The sequence below is a fragment of the Canis aureus genome, chromosome 24 (genome assembly GCF_053574225.1).
Source record: "Canis aureus isolate CA01 chromosome 24, VMU_Caureus_v.1.0, whole genome shotgun sequence".
NCBI lineage: Eukaryota > Metazoa > Chordata > Mammalia > Carnivora > Canidae > Canis > Canis aureus.
Window position 1 is genome coordinate 48,062,316 of NC_135634.1, and position 27,966 is coordinate 48,090,281.

Below are 27,966 nucleotides of genomic sequence, written 5' to 3' on the forward strand. Positions count from 1 at the left end.
GTTGATTTGCTGGACTGACAAGTCTCTTCTGGGGTTAGACCCCATAAAGGTCATTTTCAGAAAGCTGGGGAACTTTGCTGCTGTTCTTTAATTTTGAACCTCACTCCCATCTGTCACCCCTGGACTCCAGCAACACTCCCTGTCCTGGGTCCCGGTCCCAGCCTTGCCAGGTCTCAGAGAACCCTGCTCCACTAAAGCAGCAAGGCCAAGAGTGGGGGGTGGGAGCTTCTCCACTCTCCTAGGTCCAGTGGCTGCAGTTGGTGGGTGGCAGGGTGGTTGCCGTGACTTAAATTGACAACAGATAAACAGGAGAAAAGGCATACAACTTTACTGATTTCTTTTTTTAAAGAGAGAGTGTAGGGAAGAGGGTCAAAGAGGGGAGCAAAGGGAAGGTCAAAGCGGAGAGCAGCACAGAGCCCAATGCGGGGCTCCATCTCAGGACCCTGAGATCACAACCTGAGCCAAAATCAAGAGTCAGATACTCAACCAACTGAGCCACCCAGGCATCCCACAGGTTTATTGATTTTTAATTTTACCTGCATGGAGGTCATCAGAAAGGAGTGAACACTGAAGGGAGGGATGGTTTGCAAGCTTAGTTACTATCTTCACAGGGGAAGGGAAGGGGAAAGGCCAGTCCTGGGAGAGCAGCTGATGTTTAGAAAGGATAAAGGGGCCCTTAGGAAAAGATCAGGAGACCTGATAGCTGGGGACAGTTTGGTGTAGTGCCAGCCTCTCGCCTCTCCCGTGCTGAGAGTCTGCCTTCCCTAGATGATGCACCTCTTGGGACAGAGACTTAACACAACTGAGTTCTCTGTTACGGAAGACCTGTTTGGGAGCAAGTGGAATGGTTCAGAGAGGTCCTCTTCTTGCATTTGCTGATTCTCAGAGTGATGCTTATGTGCGGTTGCACATCTTGATTCCTACACAGGGCACTGGGTGTCCTTGGACGGTGGTGTCCTTTATTGACCTTACAGAGAGTCCGTAAGCACTTTCCCTTCAGAATGCGCAAAGGAGTTTTCTCGTGCTGTGCTTTGAGGGAGTTTCTGTGCACCCTGAAGGAAAGGCTGTGTGACCAGCTCTGCTGGAAGAAGGAAGGGCCCACTAAGCAGCAAGCACGTGTGGAGTTTGGGCCTGGTGTTACCTCTCTGTGACCACCATCTTGAAACATGAGACGCTCTGGTAAATGTGTCAGTGGGCTGGCATTTCCAGAAAGGCTGCGTGCACTATTATAAGTTAGTGGATGGTAAGTGTATCTCGGGGTGGATGCGTCTGTGAACGTAAATACTTGTTTTAGTGAATCTGTCTACAATTTGTAGGTGTGCTAACCCTGATTGATGCGTTATGTGTCCTTTTTTTTTTTTTTTTTTTAAGACTTTATATAAGTAAGCTCTACACCCAGCCCGGGACTTGAACTCCCAGCCCCGAGATCAAGCATCAGACACTGCACCGACCAAGCCAGCCAGGCGCCCCCATCATGTGTTCTTAATCTATAGGAAGAAGCATTCTTTTCTCATCTGGGTTGGCTACACTTTAAATTTGGTGAACTTAAACCGAGGGCTGTCTATGTAATAAACACCCGAAGGAGGAGGATTCTCCGTCTTACCCAGTTTGTTTGGTTCCTGCAAAATTATAGCAGCGGCTACTACCACAAGTACAGCTCTCTCCCCATTGTGCTGTATTTATTTATCCGTCTGCCTCTAGCCCAGAACCTAACTCGGTGCGGTGCCTAACTCCTAGTGAGTGCTCAATTGATATTTCTTGAAAGAATGAATGCTTAATAGGGCATTGGATGATGGTAGTAATCAAATTCAAATACCTCACTCCATCTAAGAAAAAAAAAAAAAAAGAATCCTATGTTTCAAAGTACAGAGGTGGAAGGGATGCCAACACCCATCACTTGGAGGAACAGAATGAGAAGGGCGGTTGCCGCACGGGGAATGCCCTGCGGAGCTGGAAATGGCCAGGAGGGCCGGGTGGCAGCGCCTGAGTCCACGTTGTCCATTTCCTGGCAGCTGACTTCTTCAAGATCATGCACTTTGTGAATTTTCCCCCCCAAAAAAACACATACGAAATTAAAGTTAGTCTAGTCCATTGCTTTAATGGAAGGAGCAAACTTCCACACTTTTTCCTTGGGCAGGTGGCGATGCTACCTCTCTCTCTGCCTCTGGGTCTCCCCATCTCCAGGGTGCTGGCTCTGCTAGGGTCGAGGTGCTGAAGTGTGACATGAATCCCGTTCCTGCAGATGCTGTGGTCATCTCGGGTCGTTGTTTACTACACGAGAACAAAGAGAAGTTTGCCTAGAAGGGAGAGAAAGGTTGTTTAACCAGAAAGGCGCTCTGAAAATTACAGATTCCTGTACAGTCAGCATTAATGTGCTGCTTTTCAAACATATAAATGGGGGATTGAATTGCAAGAATGTCAGCAATAAAGAGTGCATTTGTGGAATGATGACCTGATTGGCATCCCTGCCTTTTGAATGGCTGACGAGGTCTAATTGGCATATAACGCCCTATAAATTTATTAGCGTGCCTCGCCTGTCATTGGTGGACTCTCTACTGTTAACCACCAAGAAATTACCAATTTTCAGGAGTTAGTCACTCAAGTCGCACTATAACTAGGTTTAAAAGAAAAAAAGTGCACGCTGCTCGTGTTATAAATCAGGCCGCTGCCTGATGCAGCACAGGCCTCCAGCTGCAAACGATCCCTTGGATTGGGAAGTTAGGACCCATGGAGTTGCAGGGAAGGGCCCGCGTCCAGTTGGAGGCCCCCCCTCACCCCCCCTCCACACCCCTGCCCACATTCCCCTCTGGTTCTCCACCAGCACCGATGGCTGGTGCTGTCTTGCTGCCCCCTTTGCCAGCCCCATCTCGGGCTCCAGCTGCTCAGGCCACCAATGGGCTGGCTGGAAATTGCAGTTTTGTGGTCGCTCACATCCAGGGCTTTGATGTTCCTATTGATACATTCAACCCTCAGGCACGTCATGCAAAGAGGACACATCTACCCTCTTATTTCAGGAACATAATAGAAATATTCAGGAGCAGACATAATTATTTCAATTACTTCTCTCTGGTGTTTGAGACGCACACACTCAAGAGTCACAAATTAGAAAATAATATTCACATGTGTCTTCTAATTGGTAACAGATTAGAGTCATTTTATCTTTTTAAATAATTTCCAAATGTGCCCCAAAGAGACTGGGAAGGAACGGAAGAAAGGTGTAGAAAGGCAAACACAGCTTTGCCAGACCAGCGCAACGCCCCCGTTTTGGCCGAGACCTCAGGACAGTGAGGTGTGGGAGGCCCTTCTGCAATGTGTTTTCAGTTGTCCAGATTTTTGTTTTCATCACTTTTTTCCCTACAAAACCTAGCAGAGATGGGGTGTCCCACATATGTACTGGCCCCACCTGTACACGTTCATGACACGTATGTCATGAATGCATTTTCGAACCCCCCCCACCCATGCCCCATCTCTGTAGTCACGCCTTCCAGACACACGTGCACACACACACACACACACAATTTGCACACCTGGACTCAGTTTTGGGTCTCACCTACTTGCAGAGAGGAAACTGGTCTCTTCTGTGCCTCTGTGTCCAGGAATTTTGAAGGAATGTGGATGGAGGTTCCAGTGGGCCGGGGTCACCCAGCACACGGTGCTCTGGTTCACACACAGACAATGCCACGTTCCTCTAAATCGTAAGGTCTCTGTCTCTCTCACTTCCTCTCTCATAATGGAATTTAGTTTTATCAAATCATGTTTTTAAAAACCCATAGTTTCGACTCAGGAAAACAGTTGGGCAGTTTCTTACAGAACTAAACATGCGAGTCTGATAGAACCCAGCCACTGCACTCCTGGGCATTTATCCCAGAGAAATAAAAACTTAAGTTGACACAAAAACCTTTTTACTAATAAAGCTCATAGCAGCTTTATTTGTAACGGCCCAGGCATCCCTCAACGGGATGGTTACACAAGCTGTAGTCCACCCGTAGCACAGAACACTGCTCAGCAATGAAAAGGTGTGGACTGTTGACGTACACGAGAGCCTGGAGGAATCTCCAGAGTTATGTTGAATGAAAAAAGCACATCCCCAAAGATTACATGCTGTATGATTCCATTTATGGAGCATTCTTGAAATGACAGAGTTATAGAGATAGAGAACAGATTAGTGGTTGCCAGGGGTGAGGGATGGAGGGAACAGAGAAGGGGATGTGGTTACAGGAGGGTGAATGAGAGGAACCCCGGGAGTGGGAATGTTCCCCACCTGGACTGTGATGGCGATGGTGGGTGCAGGAACCTGACCTGGAAATAGGTAGAGGATTGCTTGGAACTAAAGCAGGTGCACAAACAGGTACGACAGATTACAAGTAAAACTGGGAGGATTTGCACGAGATGGCTGGATTGCATCGCTGTCAAGGTTGCCTGTTGTCAGGCTGTACTAGTTTCTCGAGATGTTACCGTTGGGGGAAGCTAGCTGAGGGGGACATGGGCTCTCCCCACCTTATGTCCTTAAACTACATGCAAATCTCAAAATGTAAGTAAAAAAATAAAGCAAAATAAATGATGGCTTCTATATAAAGATCAGGACTCCGTCGGGAAGTGGCTCTTCTCAGATCTGGGAAAGTACAAGGGCAGCTGGGAATAGTTGCTGTGCCAGAAAGCACAGTGCTGTCAGGGACGAGGGGTGACGTGTCCTGAGCGGGCAGCTCCGGGAGGCTCCCGGTGGCCAGTCCTGGAACGGTGTAAGCCTCAAAAAGAGTAACACTGGTAGTAGGTTTTAGAACATACAGAATATTTTAACACCTGTGGGTCTCTGGCAATACTCCCAGAAGGAGGTATGGGGGGGTGGGTTGGCTCTTTACAGGAAATGGCAACTACCAATCAGAGAAAGAACAAACAGAACTAGAAAGTTCTGCAGGTGTCCTCAGCCTCCAGGATGAATCTCGAGGGATCCAGGTCACTTGTTAGTCATAAAGGGGAGAAGGTTCTGGACAGAGGACAGGTCTGGGGGTTGCTGCTTCACCTGTACTCAGCCTTTTAGTGGGACCACCCCCCAGTCTGTAACTCCTGATGGCGGGGAGGGGAGCAGGGGTACCTGAATAGTGTCCTAGCCACAAATAAGCGACCCAAGTCAACTCAGACAAAACGAGATTGGGGACTGTTGTACAGTACAAGCTTCTTGGACTCCTCAAAATTACCCATGTCACAAGAGACCAGGAAGAGGGGAGGGGATTGAGAGGACCATCACATGAAAGGAGATGTGGGGTACAGGGCGACCAGGTGCGGCGCAGCCTCATCAAATGAAGTCTGGCTAGAAGAAAGGTTCAGCTCTCGAGGGTGTTGGGGATCACTTGGGGAAAACTGAGTGTGGACTGTGTGTTGTCGATAACAGAGTTATGTTGGTGTTAAGTTGCTTGGGTGTAATAGTAGCGGCCGTCATGATACAGGCACACAACATGAGTATCACACAGTGGTGTCACATGGGGAGGACAAGATAGCACTCATGTTCCGGACTATTATTTTTTCTGGACTATTTTTTAATTGTGACAAAATATACGTAACATAAAATTTACCATTTTTAATCAGTTTTAAGTGTACAGTTCAGTGTCATCAAATATGTTCACATTGTTTTGTAACCATCACCACCATCCTCTCCAGAACTTTTGCATCATCCCAAATGGAAACTCTGACCCCATTGAGCACTGCCTCTCCGTCCCCCTCCCCGAGCCCCTGGCGCCTACCATTCTACCTTTTGTCTCTAGGATTTTGACTCTTCTGGTACCTCATAGAAGAGGAATCCTATAATATTTGTCTCTCTGTGACTGGCTTACTTTGCTCAGCATAATGTCCTTGTTGTTCATCATTGCTGTAGCATGGGACAGAGAATCCCATTCCGTTACCTTTTATGGCTGAATAATATTCCATTATATGGATAGACCACGTTGTGCTTATCCATTCATCTGCTGACGGACACTGAGGTTGCTTCCATGTTTTGACTGCTGTGAATAATGCTGTTGTGAAAGTGGGTGTCCAAGTATCTCTTCAGGGTCCAGCTTTCAGTTTCTCTGCCTATATACTCATAAGTGGCTCTGCTGGTCATATGGTAATACTACGGTTAATCTTTAGAGGAACTGCCCTACTATCTTCCCAGACTCTAGATTTCTGACACATTTAAATAGTGTTGGCTATCTCAGAGAAATCTACTTTTTCTAAATGGTTCATGTTCTGACATTTCTCAGTGGACCAGAGATAGCTTTGCCACCAACTTTAAAGCAACCAGACTACCCAGGGGGCACTTGGGTGGCTCAATTGGTTCAGCATTCAACTCTTGATTTCTTTTTTTTTTTTTTTTTTGAGACTTTATTTATTCATGAGAGATGCAGAGAGAGAGAGAGAGAGAGATTTAGGCAGAAAGAGAAGCAGGCTCCTCACAAGGAGCCCTATGGGGGACCCGATCCTGGAACTCCAGGATCACGCCCTGAGCCGAGGGCAGATGCTCAACCGCTGAGCCACCCTCAGTGGCATCCCTAACTCTTGGTTTCATCTCAGGTCATGTTCTCATGGTCCTGGGATCAAGCCCCACGTTGGGCTCTGTGTTCAGCACAGAATCTGCTTCAGATTCTCTCTCCCTCTCTCTTCCCCTGCTCACACTCGCGTGCTCTCTCTCTCTCTCAAATAAATAAAGAAATCTAAAGCAACTGGACCATCCCGGACCAACTAGAGAATTTGTGGGGCACAGTGAAGAATCAAAACGTGAGGCCCTTGTTTGGTAACATCAGGAATTTCAAAACAGGAGAACATGAAACCAAGCGTGGGCCCCTGGGACAAGGGCCCTATGTGTGTCTGCAGAGTTTGCACCCCCATGAAGCCAGCCTGGGCTAGTGAACCCCTGGAGTCTTCTCTGTACCAGTGTTTTAGGATTTCCTCCCCAGGAAAAAGGTGGACAGAATTTTAATGTCACGTTATCAAAAAGAATGACAACTGGGCAAGTTAAACGCTGTGTCAATTGTGGAAAATAAAACATCTGACCAGTTTCTGCCTCCTGATCCAATTAGTTAGATGTTAGGGGATTTTCATGAAAGAATTAACTTTAGCTTGTTAAAGAATCATGCTTTCCTTACTCTAGAGAATTCATAAATACACTGTGGTGAATCATTCTCAAGATCACCTCTGCACCTGCACAGGACCAAACTTAGAAAAAAAAAGTACCTAGTGAGGATATAGGCCCCTAGTTGGGCCTAATATTTTCAACATTTAAGATTATTTGAGAAAGAAGAAACAGCCATTACCCATTTGTTGGGTTTTTCTCAATGAGGGACATCTAGGTTTTAGTACAGTTAAGTATATTTTACCAAGCGTGTGGGTCAAGCTGGTGGCTGATCTGGTTAGTATCTTTCAGTACGTTCCTGTGTTCTCCTATTTTGAAAAAAATGAACATGCAAATTCATTTTCAATGCCTTTTCCATTTGCTTACCCTCTGGAGTGCATTTCCTCTTGTAAAATCTGTTCCGTTCTTGTTATCCTTATTTTGTTTGGCTGTTGAGAAACCACATGACTATTCCCATCTCCACACACCCAAATTAAAAGGAAAAGAAGATTGAGAAGACTCTCTATTGTTCAAAATCATTTGTCTTATATGCTTTTATAAAACATACCATTACTGAAAAGTACAAGTTTTAGAGCCACCTGGCAATTCTTACTAGAAAGCTGCTCAGAGCTCTGCGTTGCTTTGCGAACGTGCTTCCAGCCTGTAACCTGCAGGCTTCCCGCTCTCTCTGCGTGTTTAACGACCACTTAGGGGACAGGTCTTTGAGAAGCCACCGGGTCATGCTTGGCCTTCTGCAATTACTCCGTCTTGTCCCTTGATTTTGTGTTTAAGAAGAGCCCCAGAGGTTCCACTCCCTGGCATTTAAAGGGCACCGGGGCACATAGAGCAGAGGCTTCAATCCATTTTACACTATTCCGAGCGGAGAGAAAGGACCATTTCTCTTCCCTTATCTGTTTATGATGCGATATGTTCCAAAGCGGATCCCATCAGCCACTGTTATGGTGAACTTAATTCACTGTGATGGGGGTCCTACCACCAGGGCTGCCGCGAGGGCTGCCGAGGCGCGTCCCGTTTCATGCCACATTACGCGGGATCTAGGACCGCCTCACCTGACTAGCTCAGGCTCCCTCTCGCTTGGCACAGATTTATCGGAATTTATGCTCTCACACAGTTCACATTTTTTCCTAATGTTGAAGTACAGAAACATCCAGTGTGTGCGTGGCTACTGTAGCTTCGCCATGATTACAATATGAAAACACTCGCTCAGTTTGCAAATTAATTCACAAACTTAATTTGTCAAACTAGCTTTGCACAGAATGATAAAGGTGTCTACTAGAATCCCAACAAGCTAACATGTCTGGGAGTGGAACATGACATGGGAGCACAAGGTTGGTAAGAGTTTGTGGGTCAAGGCGGTTTTTCCTTTAACTTCCTACATTTTGCTGTGTTGTTTTACAATAGATTAGAAAATGGGGAGAAATCTGAAAATAAAAACCTTGTGGCTGCTTCTGAAATAGTCTGGGCATTCCGCCTTTCTCTCCTGGTATCCAGAGTTTCCAGAAAGATTTTCTTAACAGTCATACTTGCTCTGAGCTGCCCTCAGCGCCCTCCTCTTCACCCCCTGTGCCTGGGCTCCCTTCTTCCAGGCCAGGCCCTGCCTCTCCTTCCCCCCACACCCACCCTGTATAACCGGTCACCTCCCCAGTGGGTAGTTAGAGGTTGGCAAGAGATGGGCTCTGGGGCCCATGCTGTGATTCCAGGGACCAGAAAGTCAGCATGAGCAGATTCTCTGATTCTGGGATTAAGTTCCCATGAGTGGAGCCTGAGAATGCAGTTCAGGTCACTCTTGGAGGGCCGCAGGCTGGGCCAGTGACCCCACCTTCATTGGCCACGGTGCTGGTGGCAGGAGTATGGCATCTGTAGATCCTGCAGGACTGGACCAGGAGAGGCCCCACCAATGCTCCTGCCTACAACAGTGAGCATGGGCTGGGCCCCAGATGGATGGTTGGAAGCTCCAAGTGAGTGGCTGCCTGGGGGCCATGTGTTCTATAGGCCGTTGTGTCCCCATGGGAAGCTAGACTGAGGCCTTCCTTTGAGTGGACTCCACGAGAGGAGGAAGGCCCAGCTGGACATCAGCCCAGCAGTACAGGGCTCCCCCAGCCCAGTAAGGCAGCACCCGCCTTTGTTCCATCATTGACAACTTACCTCTCAAGCAGATGTCCCCTTAAACTTCAGAGTCACTATGCCTTCAAATCACCCAGCCTCTCCAGAGGGGCAGTAGAGGCCCAGGAGAAGGGCTCCCAGGCCAGCCATGGCCCTCCCAGAGATGCCCAGGTCTCTTCTTTGCGACCACCTGACACATCGTAGACAACAGTTTGTGAGGATGGAGCTGGATCTCGTCCATAATTAGCCGAATGTCTCCCCCTTCCCAGGCCAACTCAAGCTTATGCCCCAGCTTGACTTCTCCTTTATGCCTATTCTGAGATTGCCAAGGAGAATCTCTGCAGCTTGTCCCAAAACTTGAGAGGGGTGATATTGTACCTGCCCTGTGGCTTATAGCTTGGCCACGTTCCGAGCAGACAGGTGTTGGGAGGTGTCCTGTGCCTATGACAGCAGAGCCACGGGGGCCCCAGGTCTAGGCCTGAATCCCAGACGCAGGTGTGTGTGTGAGACCCAGCTCTGCTCATGCCGCTAGCACTCCCATCCACAGCCTTCTGGGTGGAAGCTGACCTGAGCCAGCCTGCACCGGGTGTGCAGAGCCCCTGAGCACATGATCCTACCTCCCGGGCTGCCCGCGACAGCACCTGCGCCCAGAGCCACCCGCCCCCAACACCTGCAGCTGGGCGCATTTAACTATGACTCACAGAAGTAATAAGCCTAATACAGTTGACTTTATTTAATTAATAATGATTCTGTTCTGTTCCTCCGAGCTCATAAAACACCCTGCAGGTTGGCAAAAAACACTCATAATATTGATCAGAAGTCAGGCGGGATATTTATTTTGTCTTTGCCCCATGAGCATAAATCCTTGCCCGTTGCCTCCTGCTCTCTGCATACGGGATTTACAGTGGCCAGTTTCTTAAAAGCTTTCGGTAATTAAGGAATAAATATCCATCGGTCTTTGTTGGCCGTCCTCCCTTAGCAACGCGGCTAGGGGAGAAGGCATGCATGCCAGGGGCAGCCAAGTGCTCAGTGCTCGGCCCAAGGCGGCCTGAGGTCTTCCCCTGCAGAGAGAGGAAGCCCCCTGTTTAACTAACATATTGCACCAGCCCCCCTCCATGCCTCCCTCCTCCGTTCCTGCTTTGCTTGAGGCAGAAAGACGCTTTGGAAATTCCTTGCTGCTAGCTAGCCCTGTCTTTCCTCTCCTGTCTCTGTCCCCATCCCCACGTAAGCTGAGCGTGTCTCCTCCTCACCACCAAGGACAGTCCTTCGCTCGCATATACTTTGCTCCAGAATCTCTTTTAAAATGAGTGTTGCCAAATCCTCACCCAGCCTATGAAGAGGGAAGAGAGATGTTTCCAAAAAGAACAATGTGACAAGTGACAGGCTCCCCCCAAAAAATCCTCGGTGTTTTAACGTTTGGGGGGTGGGATTCCCATAAAAAACAAATACATTCGACTTGACACAGAGGAGGCTTTCAGGAAAGGCCATTGCTGGTCCATGTCGTACAGAGGCATCCAGAAAGCCTCTTTCGTGCGAAGTGGAAGGCTACGGCCAGATCCTCCAGGGAGCGCTGCTCGTGACACCCCCAAGGATCACGGGTCCGTGAGGACCCAGCGTGGCGTCTGGTCACCACTCCCGTGTCTGTGCCCCGCATGACTTGTCTCCTGGACTGCCGCAGAGCAGTGCCGAGAGCCAGTCAGAAGCTTTGTGGTTATTTGCTAAAAACTGCCTTTTCTGGGAATCCAACCCATTAACCTGGTTCCCCCTTGGCAGCCTGCTGAGCCCTCCCTGCCAGACTTAAAATGCAGCCGATGGCAGTTCCATGCGACTGCATCCTCGCAGCTCTGTGATGCGTGGGGAGCAGGGACGGGCGCACCGCATCAAGATGCCGCTTCTCTGAGGACAGTGGCCTGTGGCTAGCCTGGCTCTTCCTTCTCTCTCTGGGTCCCCCCACGGACCTCCCTGACAGTGACCGAGATTCCCTCTCTGGGATGCAGCTGCTGGGGAGCACTGGCACTCAGGCCCCTCACCCCGTGGTGCTCCCATCATGGGTCCTGGTATCTGGCATGTTCTTTTGCACTCACTTTTCTTGCTTATGTGTTCTCCTTTCTCTTCTGTATTTTTAATGATTTTGGTGAGGGAAGAAATGGCAGTGTTTAGAAGGGCGCTGTCCAATGCAAGCAGCAGTAGGAATGTTCTAGATCACGTGCACTGTCCGAGACAACAATCACCAGTTTCGTGTGGCTGCTGCACACCTGGAGTGTGTGAGGGCTGTCTAGGGAACCAAGTGGACTTGTTATTTTATCTTGATGAAACTTAGATGCCAGCAGGTGGCCCAGGCCGTCCGGTTGGGTGGTGCAGCTCTGTCCCTAACAGCTCTGTCCTTTACAGGACTCATACCTAACCCTTCCCCACAGAGAAGGATCCGGTGTTGAGGTAGCAAAAGAGAGCCTATGGGCAGAGCAGTACCACACACCCGCCCAAAAGCCCTCTGTGCAGGTGCTAACCTGGGGTCAGGTCTCTGGTTTGGGAGGCAGTGGAGCCCGGAGGAGGAGCCCAGCCAGTGAGGCCCGGGGTCGGCCTCTTGGCCCTTGCAGGTGGGGGACCCAGAACAACTGTCCTCCCCCCACTGTGGCTCACCTTAGGTACCAAACGGGAGCTGTGACATTCGTGGTTGCATTCCTAGTCTGCATGACAGAGTCAAGCCATTTTTTTTTTAAGATTTTATTTATGTATTAGAGACAGCGCAGGAGCGGGAAGAGGGGTAGAGGGAGGAGGCTGCCCTCTGAGCAGGGAGCCCGATGCAGGGCTCCATCCCAGGACCCTGAGATCCTGACCTGAGCCGAAGGCAGACACTTAACCCACCAAGCGCCTAGGCCACCCCAAGTCAAGCCATTTTAATAGTGACTCTTGCCTTGTATATCAACATGTGCACACAGGCTGCTCACCAAAAACCATGCTTGGCTCATGCGGAGTTGTAAACAGTGGTGGAGAAAGGATGAGAGGCTCAAGGCTTGTGCAGCAAATGTGGAGGGCGGTGGTCTGGCGAATTCATGCGGGAGGCTGTCCTGTGGCCGCGTATCTGCTCACGGGGGGAGAGAGAGGTGCCAGCCCAGTCCTGGGCAGCTCGAGGTGCTGGGGATGCCCAGCCCTTCCCAGGACACCCGTCCAGTTCTGAGGACAGATGACCCTCTTGATCAATGTCTTTGCCGTAGTAATCATCAGCACCATCCACATCTTGCCCTGGCAGCCTTCTTGGCTTCCAGACACCTCTGTCCAATCTCCTTTGGCTAGTCAGCGACCCTCCTGCCTCCCCAGGAGTTGAGCACTGCAGTGGTGCTGCCTGCACTGGGCACAGCGGCCCTGACTCCGTGACTGGACCCCGTAACCCAAGGCAGGACCCGGTGCAGCCCGCACACACCAAGCAGTCCCAGGCACTGGAATGAAGCTCTACTTCCCCCCAACCCCAGCCGTGCACATTTTCTTTTGCAAGCATAAGTGCTCATTTCTGTCCTTGGCCCGCCCCCTTCTTGATCATCCTTTGACTCTAACCTTGATCCTGTCATCCGCTGAGTTCGCTGCCCCTGCCATCTCTGTGTATCACCTGGCTTAGATTAATAGGCCCCAGGAGTTATTGGTGCCACCCCGGCCAGGATGGCACAAACCTCGGCACTCACTCAGTCCGGAAGGCCCTGCTGCCCACTCCAGCGTGTCTCCATACAGGCCAACGTGGCCCAGCCAAGGCCCCAGCCACAGCAGGTCCCCAAGGCCCATCTTAAAGGCCAAGGCTGGTCTGGGAGCCTCCCTGTGGCCCACCAGCTCGTAGCGTCCTCCTCCCACAGCCCATCCTGCCTGGCCAGCTCCAGGCTCCCTGGCTCTTCATGGTCCAGCTGCTCTGCTTCAAAATAGGAAGAGCTGTCCTTTGGAGACTGTGTGCCCTTTCACCTCTTCTGCAACTTGGGACAAAACTGTCCCTATTTTCTTTTTTCCCTGAAGCTTTTCAGAAAAAGGCCTTTCCGTTTTGTCATGATTTCTTAAAATACAGCCACGACTCTACCATATCAAGTGCATTTTGCTTAGCATCTGGTACATAGCTCCTTTGTGAAAACATGTAACATGCCCGGGGTCCCTTTAAGAGCCTGGTGTGACTGGGAATTCTCAATAAAGCCTGTTTCATCTCATCTTCACCCTCAGCATCGCCACAGCAAGTGCTCCCAGGACTTGGAGGCTGCACCTCATCAACTGTGCCAAGTGGTCCTTGCTGGTGCCGGGGGTTGTTAATGTCCGGCAAGCCCTAAAATATGCAGGCTGCAGGTGGGATGCGTCCCAGGGATCATCTTTGAGGGGCACGCAGAGCCTTGGCCATGTCAAGGACAAGTGTGGCAAAGACTTGTCTGTCAGACAGCAGGACCAGAGCACATCCTGGCCTGGGAGACCCTGATAGACTCTGTGGATGCACGGCTCCAGGGACTGGGGCTCCACGTGTCCTCTGATCCCCAAATCCTGTGCTCAGTACCTGGCCCGGCTCACGGCTTGGGCACCAAGCAGTTCCTGGCCCTGGGGCAGGAGGAGGTGGAGGGCAACCTAATAAAGGGGGTTTCATTTCAGGCAGGAAGAGAAGAAAATGTTTACTATGGCACCTTCGATTGTATCTTTTCTCTTTATTTTGGGGGACTGGGTCAGTGTCTTTCTCCTGATTAGTTGCCTGTTCTCTCATTTTCTCTCGCTCCCGTGTGGTTGATTTATTTAAAGGTGTGTCAGCACGGGGCTCAAATGAGGAGCTGGGCCTCCTTCTTTCTGCTGACGGCCGGCCGTGCCAATAAGTCATTTTTTAGCTCATTAGCTAACGGAGGCTGTGAGCAGCGGGCCTCCAGGGGATTGGAATGAGGTGAAGTGATCTACTGCTGGCTACGCTGCTCTTGAACTGGCCTTCCTTGGGGAAAATGAAAGGCTCAGCCAAGACAAGCGGGGGATCCCAGAAGTAAGATTGGAACATAAGAGTAACAATTAGCACATTTGTGCTTTGGCATCTGGATTCTTAGGGCAAATGGTTTTAGAGCGAATACTCTCATAGAAACAGTCATTACCAGTGTCCATCTTTCACATGTTAACTGTTGGCACAGAAGCTAGATGGCAATGATGGAGACTGTGGTTGTCCAGGACATTAGTCCGACTAGGCTACTCGAACAATACCACAGATCAGATGGCTGTGATAACAGAAATGTATTTTCTTACAGTTCTAGAGGTCACAAGGTCAAGGTCAAGGTGCTGGGGTCGGTTTCTGGTGAGAGCTCTTCCTGGCTTATAGACGGTGGCCTCACAGGGAAAGAGATCCTTGTGTCTCTTCCTCCTCTTGTAAGGACCCAGTCCCACTGGAGTAGGGCCCCACTTCTGTGATCCTGCTTAACCTTAACTACAGACACACCAGGGTTAGGGCTTCAGCATATACATTTTGGGGGACACAGTTCAGTCCCTAGCCCCCCGGAAGACTTCAGGCATCTCAAGGCCATGGATGGGGGCTAACCACACTTGGCCCCAGACACCCTGACAGCCATGAGGTCCTTCAGACTGGCTGAGCACCCCTTGCCCAGCGTCCCGAGCCTCTCTGGCCTGTGGTAGACTGTGGAGGGTGGTCACAGGACGCCACTAGGTTTGTCAGGACCCTGGGCCGAGCGCCCACACCTCACCCTGCTGAACACAACGACAGCCCAGATTTAGAAACCTAAAGCATCCAGGGATCCCTGGGTGGCGCAGCGGTTTAGCGCCTGCCTTTGGCCCAGGGCGTGATCCTGGAGACCCAGGATCGAATCCCACATCAGGCTCCCGGTGCACGGAGCCTGCTTCTTCCTCTGCCTGTGTCTCTGCCTGTCTCTCTCACTGTGTGCCTATCATAAATAAAAAAATAAAAAATAAATATTTAAAAAAGAAACCTAAAGCATCCAGCAGGCATTTGATCCTCACAGGCCCCCAGGCCATCAAGTCCCCTTTGTCACACACATCAGCCCCACAGGTGAGTTCACAGGTGCCAGATAGCGATTGTGCATCCGTAAAGATGCTGATTCCATCACAGCAGCACCAACAGCTGCCTCTTGCAGGGCAACTCCTGTGGCTGGCACACCCTCCAAACATGTGGCCTCAGCTCTAAAACCACCCTGCCCACAGTAAACATCACTGTGCCCACTTTACAGATGAGGAAGCCAGAGCCCAAGGGGTCACCGAGGGTGCAGAAGTCTACACCAAGAGGAGGAACAGAGCAGGCCCGTAGATGCCGTGTCTCCATTGCCAAGAACCAGGGCCTTGTAGCTCTGTGGCGATTCTCTTCTCCCACCGTGGCTACTGTGGAAAGGCACAGGGTGAAGGTTTCCCCCTCATTCCCTCATTTGTCAGGTTGCATGGTGACCACAGGACTTGGGTTCTAGGTAACAGCAAGTGCTTGAGCATGGATAGGGCTCTCTGAATCAGCAAAACCTCCGTGCCCTCCTGAGCTCTCCAGTCCTATCAACTGGATTTCAGTTGCTAAAAAGTGTTCCTAGTGCATGCATGAGACCCAGGAGCCAGCATGGAAAGCATCTGGTTTTAAACAGAGAAGTTTTGGTGAAGAGCTCTGGTTTCACATGAGAAAGGCCATGCATTAAAACATCTCTGGGGGCGGTGGGTGCAGGTGGACGTGAGGCTGGAAGAGGCAGTCCTCACCTAGAAGGCCACTTGGAGGCTTTGTGCCCTCATACTGTGCCTTTCAGGGAACCGCCCCCAGTATCAAGCCCGCTTTCTGTATTTGTATTGGTGGAGGTTCTGAAGGCCTGTTGGTTAATAGTCACCTTGCTCCAGCTCTGCGGGGGTCACAGGTGGACCAGCTGGGAAGAGTTCAAGCCTCAGGCCTTCCCTTGCCGGAACGCTCTCCGAGAACCTGTTCCTAATTTCATATACATCACATCAGAGCCTTTCTCCTGAAGAAGCTCCCAAAATAGTATTCATCCCCATAAAATTGGGATCCACCTTTGTTATGTATTATCAATGGCACCGAATTTGAAAACCAAGGAACAGTTTAAACAGGACAAATCACTGAGAAGCATGTTGAGTTCGTGAATCCAGGGGAGCTTGTGTGGGGTGACCAGGCTCCAGGCCAGAAAGATACACACTTCCCCCAGGAGAACATGCCAGCCGCCAGGGAGGACTCAGAGGCTGTGGGCTGTCTCGAGTCCTTGGCTGGGGTATCCGAATATTAAAAAGAGAATTGGATAATTACATTGAGGGCAATAGTTACATGTTCGGTTCTGTTTTATCCCTGGGTGATTTGGCAATGTGCATTAAAACCCACCAGAGCAGAATAAAACAGCTCTGATTTTAATGCTTGCCCCAAAAACGAGAGTTAGCAAATTGGAACTAGAAAATCTGGACACATCCTTCACCACTGTCCCTTTTCATTTCGTTCACGTCTTGCTCCTGCTCTTTGGTGATTTATGAAATGCATCAACGTATGTTAAATACATTTTAAATAAGGTTTCTTTAACACCATGAGAAACATGATTTGTTTGGAGTGTTTTGCCTTTGTCCTGCCCAATGCTTTTGTGCTTGTATTTTGGCCCAAGTAGGGAGAGGGTGCCTGCTGCCTGCACCACAGAGTCCCGGGGCGCGGGGTACAGGGCACACAGTGCGGGTGCAGGTTCTCAGCTGCAGCCCAGTGTTTGTCCTGGAAATCTCCGCATGAAAAGGGTCGGGGGTCACTCTGGGGTCACTCGCATGTACCAGGAAGTGAAGCAAAACTAATCCAGATTTACTCCTGGAAGTATTTGTTTGCCTAAGTATTTAAAAACAGATTAGGGCTAACCCGACACTAGATCACTAGGAACAATGTAAACACGGGTAAAAGGTGTAAACAAGGCCTTTTTTCTGTACCTCGGAAGAAAAAATGTCATGGTTAATGAGTTTTCTTTCTAGAGTATCACGGAGGCCCTAAGTGATTCTCTGTGTAGTTTGTAGCTATGTACCCTGACTCTTCCCCGGGAGGAAACGCTGGATTTTAGGAGGGGGCAGTTGCGAAGCTGTGTTATTATTTGTCTCAGTAATGACAGTCACTCCTCTGTAGGGCTGTCCTTTCATCTCTTGGTCCTCATCAAAACACATCAGTCCAGCTAAGGGCGTCCCACCTGCCTGCACCCCAGGGCACTCGCACCCCCTCCAGACTTGCCCCCCAGACTCATGCCCCCCATAGACTCGCACCCCCAGACTCACACCCGTAGACTCACCCCCCAGACTCAACCCCTAAACAATTCTGCCAGGCTCACCCTCCTGGGAGCCCTCCCCAGGCTCGGCCCCCACCCTCACTCACCTCACTCAGCCCTCAGACCCCCGCACCTCAAGAGCTGCTTGTGAAACCTCCCTTCCTGCTCCTGCGGCTCCTGTTGGCCCCTGGCGGTGCTGCAGAGCTGTGAGGATGGCGGGGCTGCTTTAAGTGCCCCTCACAGGCCATTTGTAGAAACTGAAACCCACCAACACACCTTGCAGCTGGTTTCTTGCTTTCTCTCTTTACCTCCTCTTCCCGTTGCCCCCCTCTGCCCGCCCCCCCCGTATGCCCAGCACTCCTTCCAGAGGTCACAGGCAGCATCCTGTCCAGCTTGGACCCTGACACCCCCCCAGGTCAGGGGGCACACTCCCAGCAGGCCACGCTGCAGGGGGAGGGGCAGCCGCTGCTGCAGAATGGGGTCTTCCCCTCTTGCGCCCTTAGTTCAGCTCTGGCCTCTGGCCGCCTGGGCCGCCTGCCTTGTCTCGGGGCTGGGCCCTGGAACACCTTGACCTTCCCCAGGTATCCAGAGAGTAGCTGAGTTAGTCTGCTTGTCTCTTCCAGACCTTCCCCCCATTGGGGTGTCTGGTTTCATACGTGGGCCTGGAGCGAGATGGTCCTTAACTGAAGTATTGGGAGCCCCCAGGGGGCTCACACACTCCCTTCTAGGGTGAGGAGTTACAAGCTAAGAGTTCAAGGTCACACCCATATGGGGGAGCCCACTGGCCATCCTGCCCCTAACCTCCAGTGATGTCCTGCAGTCCCAGCTAGACGCTGTCATTGCTCCCCACAGAACAGACCCCCGGGCTGTGGCATCCGCCCTGCATCGTCCCAGATCTCAGGCAGGCAGGAGGGTCTTCTTGGCCACAGCTCTGCGCGAAAACAGAAAAAAAACCTGTGAACTTACGGCCAGGGCTTCTGTGTACACCTTCAGACATCAGAACCCCCCACCTGGCTTGTTAAATCACCCCCAGAGGCCCCGATTCAGGAGGTCTGGGGCAGCGCCTGGGAATCTGTGTTTCTATCAATTTTCCAGGTGGTTACTGATGCTGCTGGTCAGGGACCCCACTTTGGGAAAAATCAACCTGTCCCTCAGGGGGCTTCCTTGTGCTCCCTGAAGATACCCATCTCCTGCTATTGCCCTTCCTCCCGGACGCCCCCGAACCACACAGGTTCTGGGTAGAGGGGTCTCGGCCTTGGTTGCCCTTCCTGATTGTGACTGCACCCGTGTGGTTGGGTCTTACAGGGAAGAGAAGGAGCGGTGGATCCGGGCCAAGTATGAGCAGAAACTCTTCCTGGCGCCGCTTCCCTGCACGGAGCTGTCCCTTGGTCAGCACCTGCTGCGGGCCACCGCCGACGAGGACCTGCGGGCTGTCATCCTGCTGCTGGCGCACGGCTCCCGGGAGGAGGTGAATGAGACGTGCGGAGAGGGCGACGGCCGCACAGCACTGCACCTGGCTTGCCGGAAGGGGAATGTGGTCCTGGCGCAGCTCCTGATCTGGGTAGGTCACCAGGTGCCGCACATGGAGCAGAGCTGCCACGGGCATGTTGTCTGCTCTGCGGGCATCCTTCTGGTGGAAGGGTACAGGTCTGAAGATGGAAGGCCTCAGGGCTGGGGCACTGAGGGCTCCGGGACCGAGGCCCCTGGCTCCCCAGCTCCCGAACGTGAGGACGCCCCTTGTGCTTGAGGACTGAGTAAAGGGAGGAAGGTAGTGAGCGGGACACGCTCCGCTAGCAAGGAGCCAAGGTGTCTGCAGAGTTCGTGCTTCTCATGACCCCCCTGGGTCAAGCCAGGCAGAGGTGTCCCTCTTGTTCCCTCCCATCATCTCTGTTTTGGACGGGGGCGGAGAGCAGGGACACAGCTAGTTTATGTATGTGGTTTTTCTTTTACCAGACATAAAAATACTGGGCCCAGAGTGTGATGGTTGATACGGTAGGACTTTGTCAAAGGGCTTCTTCTGGCCTGTTCTTGGTAACTTCTTCTAGGAATATGATTTCTTACATTTCTATGGAAGCATTAGTCATGATGCCCGAATGGAGACAGGAAAGGGAGTATGTGAAGGAGCAGGGCTGCTTCAGAGAAGTCCATGCCCCACCGTGGCGGCCACCGTGAGTCCCCATCCAGGGGTCCAGAGGCAGCAGAGAACTCCCTGGGGGGGGGGGCAGGGGGTGGACAGAGGGAAACCCTGGCCAGTTATAGGACCCGGATAGTGCGGGGGTAGCCACTGTCCCTGTGCTCTTGTGTGTTACGTATGTATTTCCTACACTGGAAAAGAATCGCTTCTGAGATCAAAATGCAGTTGTTTTATGTTTTTACAATTGGAACATCAAAACAGAGTTAGCAACATTAGAATTATCCTTGGTCTCCTGCAGAAAGGAGGGCCTTTTAGTTGTTAAGCACGGTCTTTCAGAGAACACGCCGTGGGGCTGCCCACCTCCCCAGCCAGTTCACATCTGTAGCCTGTCCCTGGGAGGGCGTACTCCCACCGGTGACCTCACGGCCCTCTGTTCCTCCGCAGTACGGGGTGGACGTCATGGCCCGTGACGCCCACGGGAACACGGCGCTGGCCTACGCCCGGCAGGCCTCCAGCCAGGAGTGCATCGACGTCCTGCTGCAGTACGGCTGCCCCGACGAGCGCTTCGTGCTCATGGCCACCCCCAACCTGTCCCGGAAGAACAATAACCGGAACAACAGCAGCGGGAGGGTGCCCACCATCATCTGAGGACCACGCACCCATCTGCCCGCCGCACCCGGGCACCCACAGCCTCATGCCCCCTCTTGGAAGTCACGACACGTGAGTCCCATCACGTCCCCACTCTCCTCCTGGTGGCTGCCCGCCCACCCGCCCTCACTCCACGCACAAATCACAAAACCTGACCGTCCTCCCTGGGGCAGAAGAGGAGGCCAGGAGGCTGCCGAACGGATTCCTTTTCATGAACTCCCCTAACAACAAGCAGGACCCACCGGCGGGCCTTGGTTTGTTGATGATAGCACACGGCGAGGGACCCTCCCTTCCCCCCCTCCCCCCGCGTCGGGCGGCCTGTTGACACAGAGCCCTGTAGACACAGAGCACGGCACAAGGGACGGGGACGCGAGGGGGAGGGTGGGCAAGGAGCAAGGGGAAGGGTAACTCTCCTTAACTGGCAGTTAAGCACATCAGTACATTTCACCTCTACCAAACGGAACACTTGGATTTCATCTCCTCTCCGAGGAGCTTGACGGCATAAATCAGAAGCAAGCAGAGTTTGTCAGGTTTGAAGCCCCTATGATGGTATGTGTCAAATCAGTTGTGGCTAATCTGTCCGGGGAGAATACTGGCTTCATTACACTTGTATAGTTGAGTTCTTCCAGCATTACCGCTGTTTAATAGAACATGATTAGTCATCACCGAGAAGAAAGCATATTAGCCGAGGAGGTAGTTACGCAGCACGCTCTGATGATTGCCACGATGTGATTGCAATACTTCTTAGAAGCATCGTATTATCCCAGACATGTTCTTTCGAGCCCTTGGAGCCCTCCTTTCTAAATTCACTGTCATAATTTAGTATCTGTTTAATTTTTCAGTCCAAAGAGGGGAAACCAGTTGCTGAGTATTATTTGACTGGAGTCTCCTTGGGTGCAAAAACAAAATGGAAAAAATAAATAAGAGTTAAGTCACAAATTCAAAAGGAAATCACAAATTCAAGCTAATAATAACATTTTGAGGCCATGTAGTGAACTAAGTCAATGCATAAAATGCTTTTTTTTTTCCACCTCCCACCCCCCCGCCACACCCCCAAATATGAGAGAGCTTTCACTCCCTTTTGCTAAGGTGGCTGTCTCGGCCAGTCCCGAGCCACACCGGAGTGTCACACAGGCTTCTGTGTCATGTCTTTAGATAAGATTGTGAAAATCTATTTGAATAAAAGAAGTTCATAAATATGCATTGATTTTTGTACAGACAAATGGCACCTCTGTTAATTTATAAATTGAACTGGATGTGAACAAATAGCATGCAACTAGTTGAAATAAGAGGGTTACAGATCATTGTACCTGGGAAACACTCCCAGCAGCAAACACTTCCATTAATGTGATCGACAGCTTTTAAAAAGGAACATATCAGAAGAAGACGGTGGTACAATTTGCTTATTAAAATCGAGAAAGGAAAAAAAAAAGACACTTAGATGCCTATGAGAGAGTGGGGGAAGGAGGCATGTGATTTCTCATTATTTAGATCTGATACCACTTCTGCAGGCCCAGAGGAAGGGGCCCCGCGGAGAAGCCGGGGATGATTTTCTGAATACCAGACCCGGGTGCTTTTGCGGAGGCGGGTCCTGACCGGCCACCCACGGTTCTGTGGCACTGGCTGGCCCCTGACTTGGTGGCCAGGCCCTCCGCCTCTCCTTCATTGGGTCACCTGGCCTGCCGTCGTCCCTGTGTCTGTGGCTGCCTGAGACCCCAGCCACCTTCAGCATGGTGGGCAAACGCAGTAAACCAGGTCATGACACCTTGGGTTTAAAACAAGAAGGGGTGGCTGTGCCTAGAGCCCATTAGCAGGTGTGACCTGGGAGAGGTCATCCTACTGGGAAGGCGACTCTGGACCGCTGTCAGCACAGGAGCAGGGCCACGTCCTCCCGGCAGCCTCCAGGCAAGTTCCTTGCTCTCATATATTAAACCTTCTATTTTCTAAGAGTTTTTCTCTTCTTTCACTTTTAAAAAAAAAAATTTAAGTAGGTGGGGAAAAAAAATAAATCTTTACACTGAATTTATATGTGGGTCAGTGTTTCATGGACATTTGTAACCTTGATTCAGCTGCGTGGAACCCAGCAGGCTCCAGGAATAGCAGGTACAGAAGCCACGAGGCTGAGAGCCTTGACACCAGGTCCCTAATCCTCCCCTCCAGCCCCGATTTTTAATTCTGTGTTTCATCACTGTGTAGTTATTTTAAATGTGAATAGAAAAAAAATGTCATTGCCTATTTTTGAAGAACACGTTACTGTGCTAACCCAGCTATCCACACTCGCCTCCGCACAGCCTTTAGCCTAGACTTTACATAGTGAACGCAGATATAGTATAAATGAAATTCTTAAATTATTTCATTGTAGCTAATTCCCGCTCTAGGAATGCTCTATCATATAGCAAAGCCTCGTTTTGAAAAGAAACGGAAAATTCCTTGTAAGGCTTCTGAGATGTATATGAGTGTGTACATATTATTATATGTGTTTATAATATAATATTTTCCCAAACGACTTTTTTTCACGTAGCCTTTCACAACCTGAATGCTAGATTGGTCTGGTTTGGTTTGGTTTTTCTCTCTCTCTTCTCTCTCTCTCTCCGGCATGGGGACTTTATGGATTCCTTCTCAGAAAACTTGACCCTTCCTCTGCTATTTTTAGCAACGTTGATCTGCTCCAGGAGGCAGCCGGCTTTCCTGAGCCTGAGTTTGGGCAACAGGGGAGAGGTGGTGGTGGATTTCAAGGGTCGTTCTCCAAATAAAAGTGACCGGTGGCTAATCTGTATTTCGGCGTCACACCAGAAGGCCTTTCTTCGCCTGTACAGTGCTCACACTTCCATCCTAAAGCCTTGCTCTCACACCAAGGTGGGGAAGATAAAGCCAAGGGCTGGCATTAGAAACAACCAGTTTGGGAAGGGGGTCGTGTTGTTGTCACTGTTTATTCCCACGGAAGGTTCCGTGAAGTGACGGTGATGAGAAGACACCACTGCACAGTCCACATAGCCTTTTCTATTCAGAATTAAAGTTCCCTTAACCTGAAGTCACCTGCTGCGGAAGGCACGGGTGCATGTGGTCACCAGGGAATGTAGCATCACGATCTGGCGGGGTTCCTGCAGGGGAAGGAGCCTTGATTCTGTCTCCTGTCGTCTCAGGAGATGAGCAGCCTGAGGGTGCACAAGTGACATTTTCATGAGTCTTTGACCCCATGAGCAGGTGCAGTTCCATGTGTCCCAGTAAAAGCACGTTGCATATAATTACCCCAGAAAGCAGGGGAAGGCAGTGGGGGTGCTTGTCGATCACAGGGCTGCCGAGCGCCCTTGTGGGATTGCTCTTGACCAGAATCCTACAAGCCCATTCTCTGCCCCTGAGCCCAGGCAGTGGGTGGCCCTCCCAGGACCTGTGCCGGCCGTGCCTTTCCACCTGTCCTCTGGAGTTTTGTCTAGCCTGCTGAGGTCTGCTTGGACCCAGCCTCTGCCGTCTGGCCTACAGACCAGTCTGCCCAGTTTTGTAACATCTGCACACTTCCTGTACATCTGCAGAGGAGCGGTCACAAACTTCATTAGGGGAGAGCAGACCTGGCTTCCCTGGGCTCTGTTGCCCCTCCCGTGTAGCCTTGGCCAGGTACCCAGCTCTGGGCCTCTTCTACAACAGTGACACTGGGGTGGCCTCGCAGGATCTGATGACCAGTTGGTTTCCAACCAATGTGATAAATGCCAGGGGCTGTATGCTCAGGAAATGGGAGTGTCCATTAGGAACAGGAATGCTGATAGCCCCAAAGCCAGGGCACGTGCCTGGAAGGCTGCCCCTCGACGCTGGCAGCGCATCCTCCAGCCAGTGCCCTAGGGAGTCAGCGACAGCATGTTTGCCAGCCCCCCGAGCCTCCGGGCCTCTCCTCTGCCGAGCCAGTCGGTGCCCTTCCCCACCCCCATGTGCTGGGAGCAGTGTCAGAGGAGGGGGTGAGGCTCTCTGTGAGCCCCTACTCCCAAAGAGCCCCTCCCCTGAGGGGAGAGCCACGCTGCCCACGTCCTGACCTTTATCCTCCATTCCTGTTGTCAGAGTTCGATTTCCCAGAAACAAAGAAAACGTTGAGTCTTACCCTCGTGCATTCGCTAAGGTCACCTTAGGCCCAACATTGACCGCATCTCTGCTGCACCCTGTGGTAGACAGGCCTCCGTCCCTTCAGAAGCCGCCAGGAGGCTGCTGGGACACTCCCCACACTGGGTTCTCCGAGCTGGCTGGAGAGCACCATGCTGACGGGGCTCAGGGCTCTACGGCCTCCCTCCCCGTCAAGGCCGGCGTTTAGCTTCCTTTGGGCCCACGCTTGGTGAACACCTCTTCCCCTCCAGGGTGGCCGTTGGGTCCTGCCCGGCCCCCAGCCCGCACTGCGCTCAAGGATGTGGATCCCTGAGGCTCCAGCTCTGCCAAACCTTCCTTGCATTTAGAATGCTCTGGAAATAACTCCACATTCCCACCTAGGGAGGGTAGAGGCTCCAAAAGTAAGTATGCTCAGACCTCCAAAACTTCTCGAAAGGCAAAGATAATTGGAAAGCAAATCCATTACCCCTCCACCGGCTGCTTTGCCCTCCCCCATCTGCTCTATTTCCATCCCTCACGCGCCCCCCAAGGTCGGTGTGACTTTCTAGAACTCCCCTGGATTGTATTTATGTCCTTCAACAAACAAATTGAAAACCAGTCAGGAAGGAATTCAAATAGCAATGTGCTGAAGATACACATCTTTCTTTCCCAGGGAATATAATTTATCTCTAACTCCCTCCTCGAACGTGGGTTTCACACATTGTGAAGTCCTGTCTTCAAGTGATTTTCACCCTCATCCTTCACCAAAAGCTACATAAGGGCCTTTGGCATCCAGGCTCGGATTTTTCACTTTGGACCATTATCGACGTGTTGCTTTCTTGAATTCCCAAGTGGCTTTCCTCTGGAAGGCCTGTGGTCAGTGAGTCTTCGGCGTGGGCCCCGCCACCCCGGCCAGGGCCCCCGGGGTGTGGTGCTCACAGTGGGCAGGGGGCTGGCGGTGGGGTCGCCCCCACTCTGCTCCGTGCCCTGCACCCTGACGGCTCCTTCGCGGTTCAAGCATCTAAATCAGGTGGCCTTTCAGTCAACACGTTGAATTGCTTCCAATTTCGCAGAAGAGAGAAGGGGGCGTGGGTTGGTCCCTGGAGTAGACGGGAGTGGTGTCTGGCTTTTCTCTCCACTGCTGCCGGGAAGGCACCCCTGGGACCCAGAATGGCCAGGACCCTGGAGAGGAGAGAACAGCAGGGCGGCTCTGGGGGTCCACACCCCCCACACTGGGCCCCTCCCCCTTCCCCTCCAGGAAGAAAGGACACAGAACAGGTTGGAATTCGTATTTCAAACACACGCATGTTCTTCCCCTTAGAGGAGAAAGGCTGTCCTTACATAGATTTTTTTTAACAATATTAATGGATTCCCTATTGAATGTTGGATGCCTACTGCTTTTTGAACCTAGATTTGGCACTTCTTTCCAGTTCCAGTTGTTCCGTGTGGGCCAGAGGGGAAATTAGAGGACATTCCACCGGCACAGGATGCTATAAGACCAGAAAGTCTGGTTTTTAGCCTGTGATTTTTAAAACGCCCAAGTTCCAGAAGTAGTTGAGTTTCACAAGCGTGGGAAACACGCTCCCGAAGCAAGGATTCAGGACGGCAGATTTGAAAACCCCTCATTTCCGCACTTCACTTGGGGGGGGGGGTGGGTGCTGATTTTGCTGTCAAACGACAGCATTTGGTTCTGGGGCTTGCACCTGGTTGGTAAAAATGCTTTTGTCCGAGGGCCCCCATCCCATCCAAAGGGCCTGCGGTGCCAGGAGGCGGGCAGGGGGAGGCAGGTGTGCCCAGCGGCGCCCCGCTGTGAGCTGCCCCTGCCAAGCAACAGACAAGCTCGGGGGTTTAGCAGGTGTCACCCTGTGCCGGGCACTGCAGGGTACGTGCAGGGCAAGCCGCCTTCGTCGCGGGGGGGCGGGGGGGTGCATGGTGCGAGAGGTCAGCCCAGGGCTTGTGTTCTACTCTGGCCTGGTGTGTGGCTTCTGTAGAGAACGCCCCCGAGGGCCCGGGGGGTGCCATATGATAGAGACTCGCCTGCCAAAGTGAGGGCTGCCTAGGGTTCACTGTCAGCAGGAACTCCGTGTCCTTCACCTTGAGACGCAGGTGAAAGAAAAGAACCACATAAGACGTAAGAGCTTCGAGGAATCTTCCAAGCGGAACGCTCAGGTGTCGGGAGCAGCTGCCCCTAAATCAGAGTGTGCCCTGATCCCCCGGACCAGATTGTGGCCACGGTGCCCGGGAAGTCAGCATCTGGGCCGGCCCAAACTCCAGTAACGAGGCGGGTCACCAACCCCCAGGAGGTCACGTAGTCGTGCCTGATGCCCCGTGTAAGGTGGTGCGTGTCCCGGCTTGAGGAAGGACGTCCTGGGGCTGTCCGCCCCTGGCCGGGCACCCGGGGGTAGAAATCCCGAGTGACAGGCCTTTTGCCAGAGGCCGGGGGGGCGCCCAGCTGGTGACCACTGCTCCCAGCCCTGCGGCCGCCATCCCGCCACAGAGGACAGAGGGGCCCAAGGGCGCCGGAGCTGGAGCCAGGGCGGGAGCTCGCCTGCTGACCCTGCGGGAGCCCGGGGCACCCTCCGGCCCCAGCCCCGCCCCCGGGTGCACAGCAGGGGGTCACCGGGCTGCTCAGGCGCCCAGGCAGCGGGATGCGTAAAAGGGCTTTGCGGCTCGTCACGCGGCTCCAGGTTGGAAATCCTGCCTTCCTTAAACCTCAGGAGCACCCCCGTTTCCCTCCTCCCAGCTGGGCTTCTGTGCTGAGCACGTGCGCCTCTTGAGGCTGCCACCCCTGCCCTGCTCTGAGCACCCACGTGCTGGGGACGGTGCCCTGCGCCCTTGACCGAGGCCGCTCCACGGGGCCCGGAGGGAGCGGCCTCCCCAGGCCCAGGCCCGGCCGTCGGGTGTCGGGAGTGCTTCCTGCCCCACGCGGCCCCGACTCTCCTGCCTGTGACCCTGAATCGGGGGTGGGGGGTGCTCGTGTGGCAGCTGGTGTGCTTCCCAGCGGGAGCCCGAGCGGGTCCAAGGTGACGAGGGAGGCATTTCTGGGAGGGAAACAGGGGACACCGAGTCTCTGCCCCCCGCAGCACATTTTTCTGTTTCTGTAAATAGTGATGTATAGAAGATGGAAGAGCGGCCTGGGGTTTATCTAGAGGTGGGTTTGGTTTCTTTGGGGTTTTGGTTTTTTTTTTTTTCTTTTTTTTTTTCCTTCGGTTGTTTTTATATTACCTCATTCAGCAAGTTTGTTTCACAATGACTCAATGATGCTTTATTTATATTGTTTGTACTGTAATTAAAACCATTGACAGACATTTCACTTTGCTTGTTATTTCATATGATTTTGTTTTGATTAAATATGCCAGTTTGTATTTTCCTGCATTGGGATTTTTTTGTGTCCGCTGTACAGTATTCTAAGGGGGGAGAAAAAGAGAAAAAGAGAAATGTGTAAAGTAATGGGGAGAGGTGGCTATAGTGTAGAGACCTCTTTCTAATAAAGAAATGAAAATATGTCTACACTGCTTCTGCGGAGGTTTTTTGGGGTTTGGGGGTGCCAGGGGGTGTCAGTCATCTGTCCTGGCAGATGGGATTTGTGTGTTCCGGGGAGGAGAGAGAGGAGAGGGACGTGCTAGGCCGGGCAGCCTCTCACGTGAGGAAATTGGCACATACGTGCTGTGGCCATGGCGTGAGGGGAC

At 51.9% G+C, this 27,966-nt stretch overlaps 1 protein-coding gene across 7 annotated transcripts in view; it reads left to right on the forward strand.

Moving 5' to 3' along the window:
- AGAP1 (ArfGAP with GTPase domain, ankyrin repeat and PH domain 1) overlaps window positions 1-27,787 on the forward strand; it is a 529,451-nt gene extending 501,664 nt beyond the window's left edge. For 6 of the 7 annotated variants that reach the window (XM_077869332.1, XM_077869330.1, XM_077869331.1 and 3 more), the window contains 2 exons: window positions 18,736-18,991; window positions 20,009-27,787. In XM_077869332.1, the coding sequence (XP_077725458.1) occupies window positions 18,736-18,991; window positions 20,009-20,212 (460 nt within the window). In that variant the 3' untranslated portion in view covers window positions 20,213-27,787. Of the gene's footprint in view, window positions 1-18,735; window positions 18,992-19,475; window positions 19,716-20,008 lie in introns of those variants that run through there. The other variant, XM_077869329.1, reaches the window with a different exon arrangement.
- The last annotated feature ends 179 nt before the right edge of the window (window positions 27,788-27,966 follow it).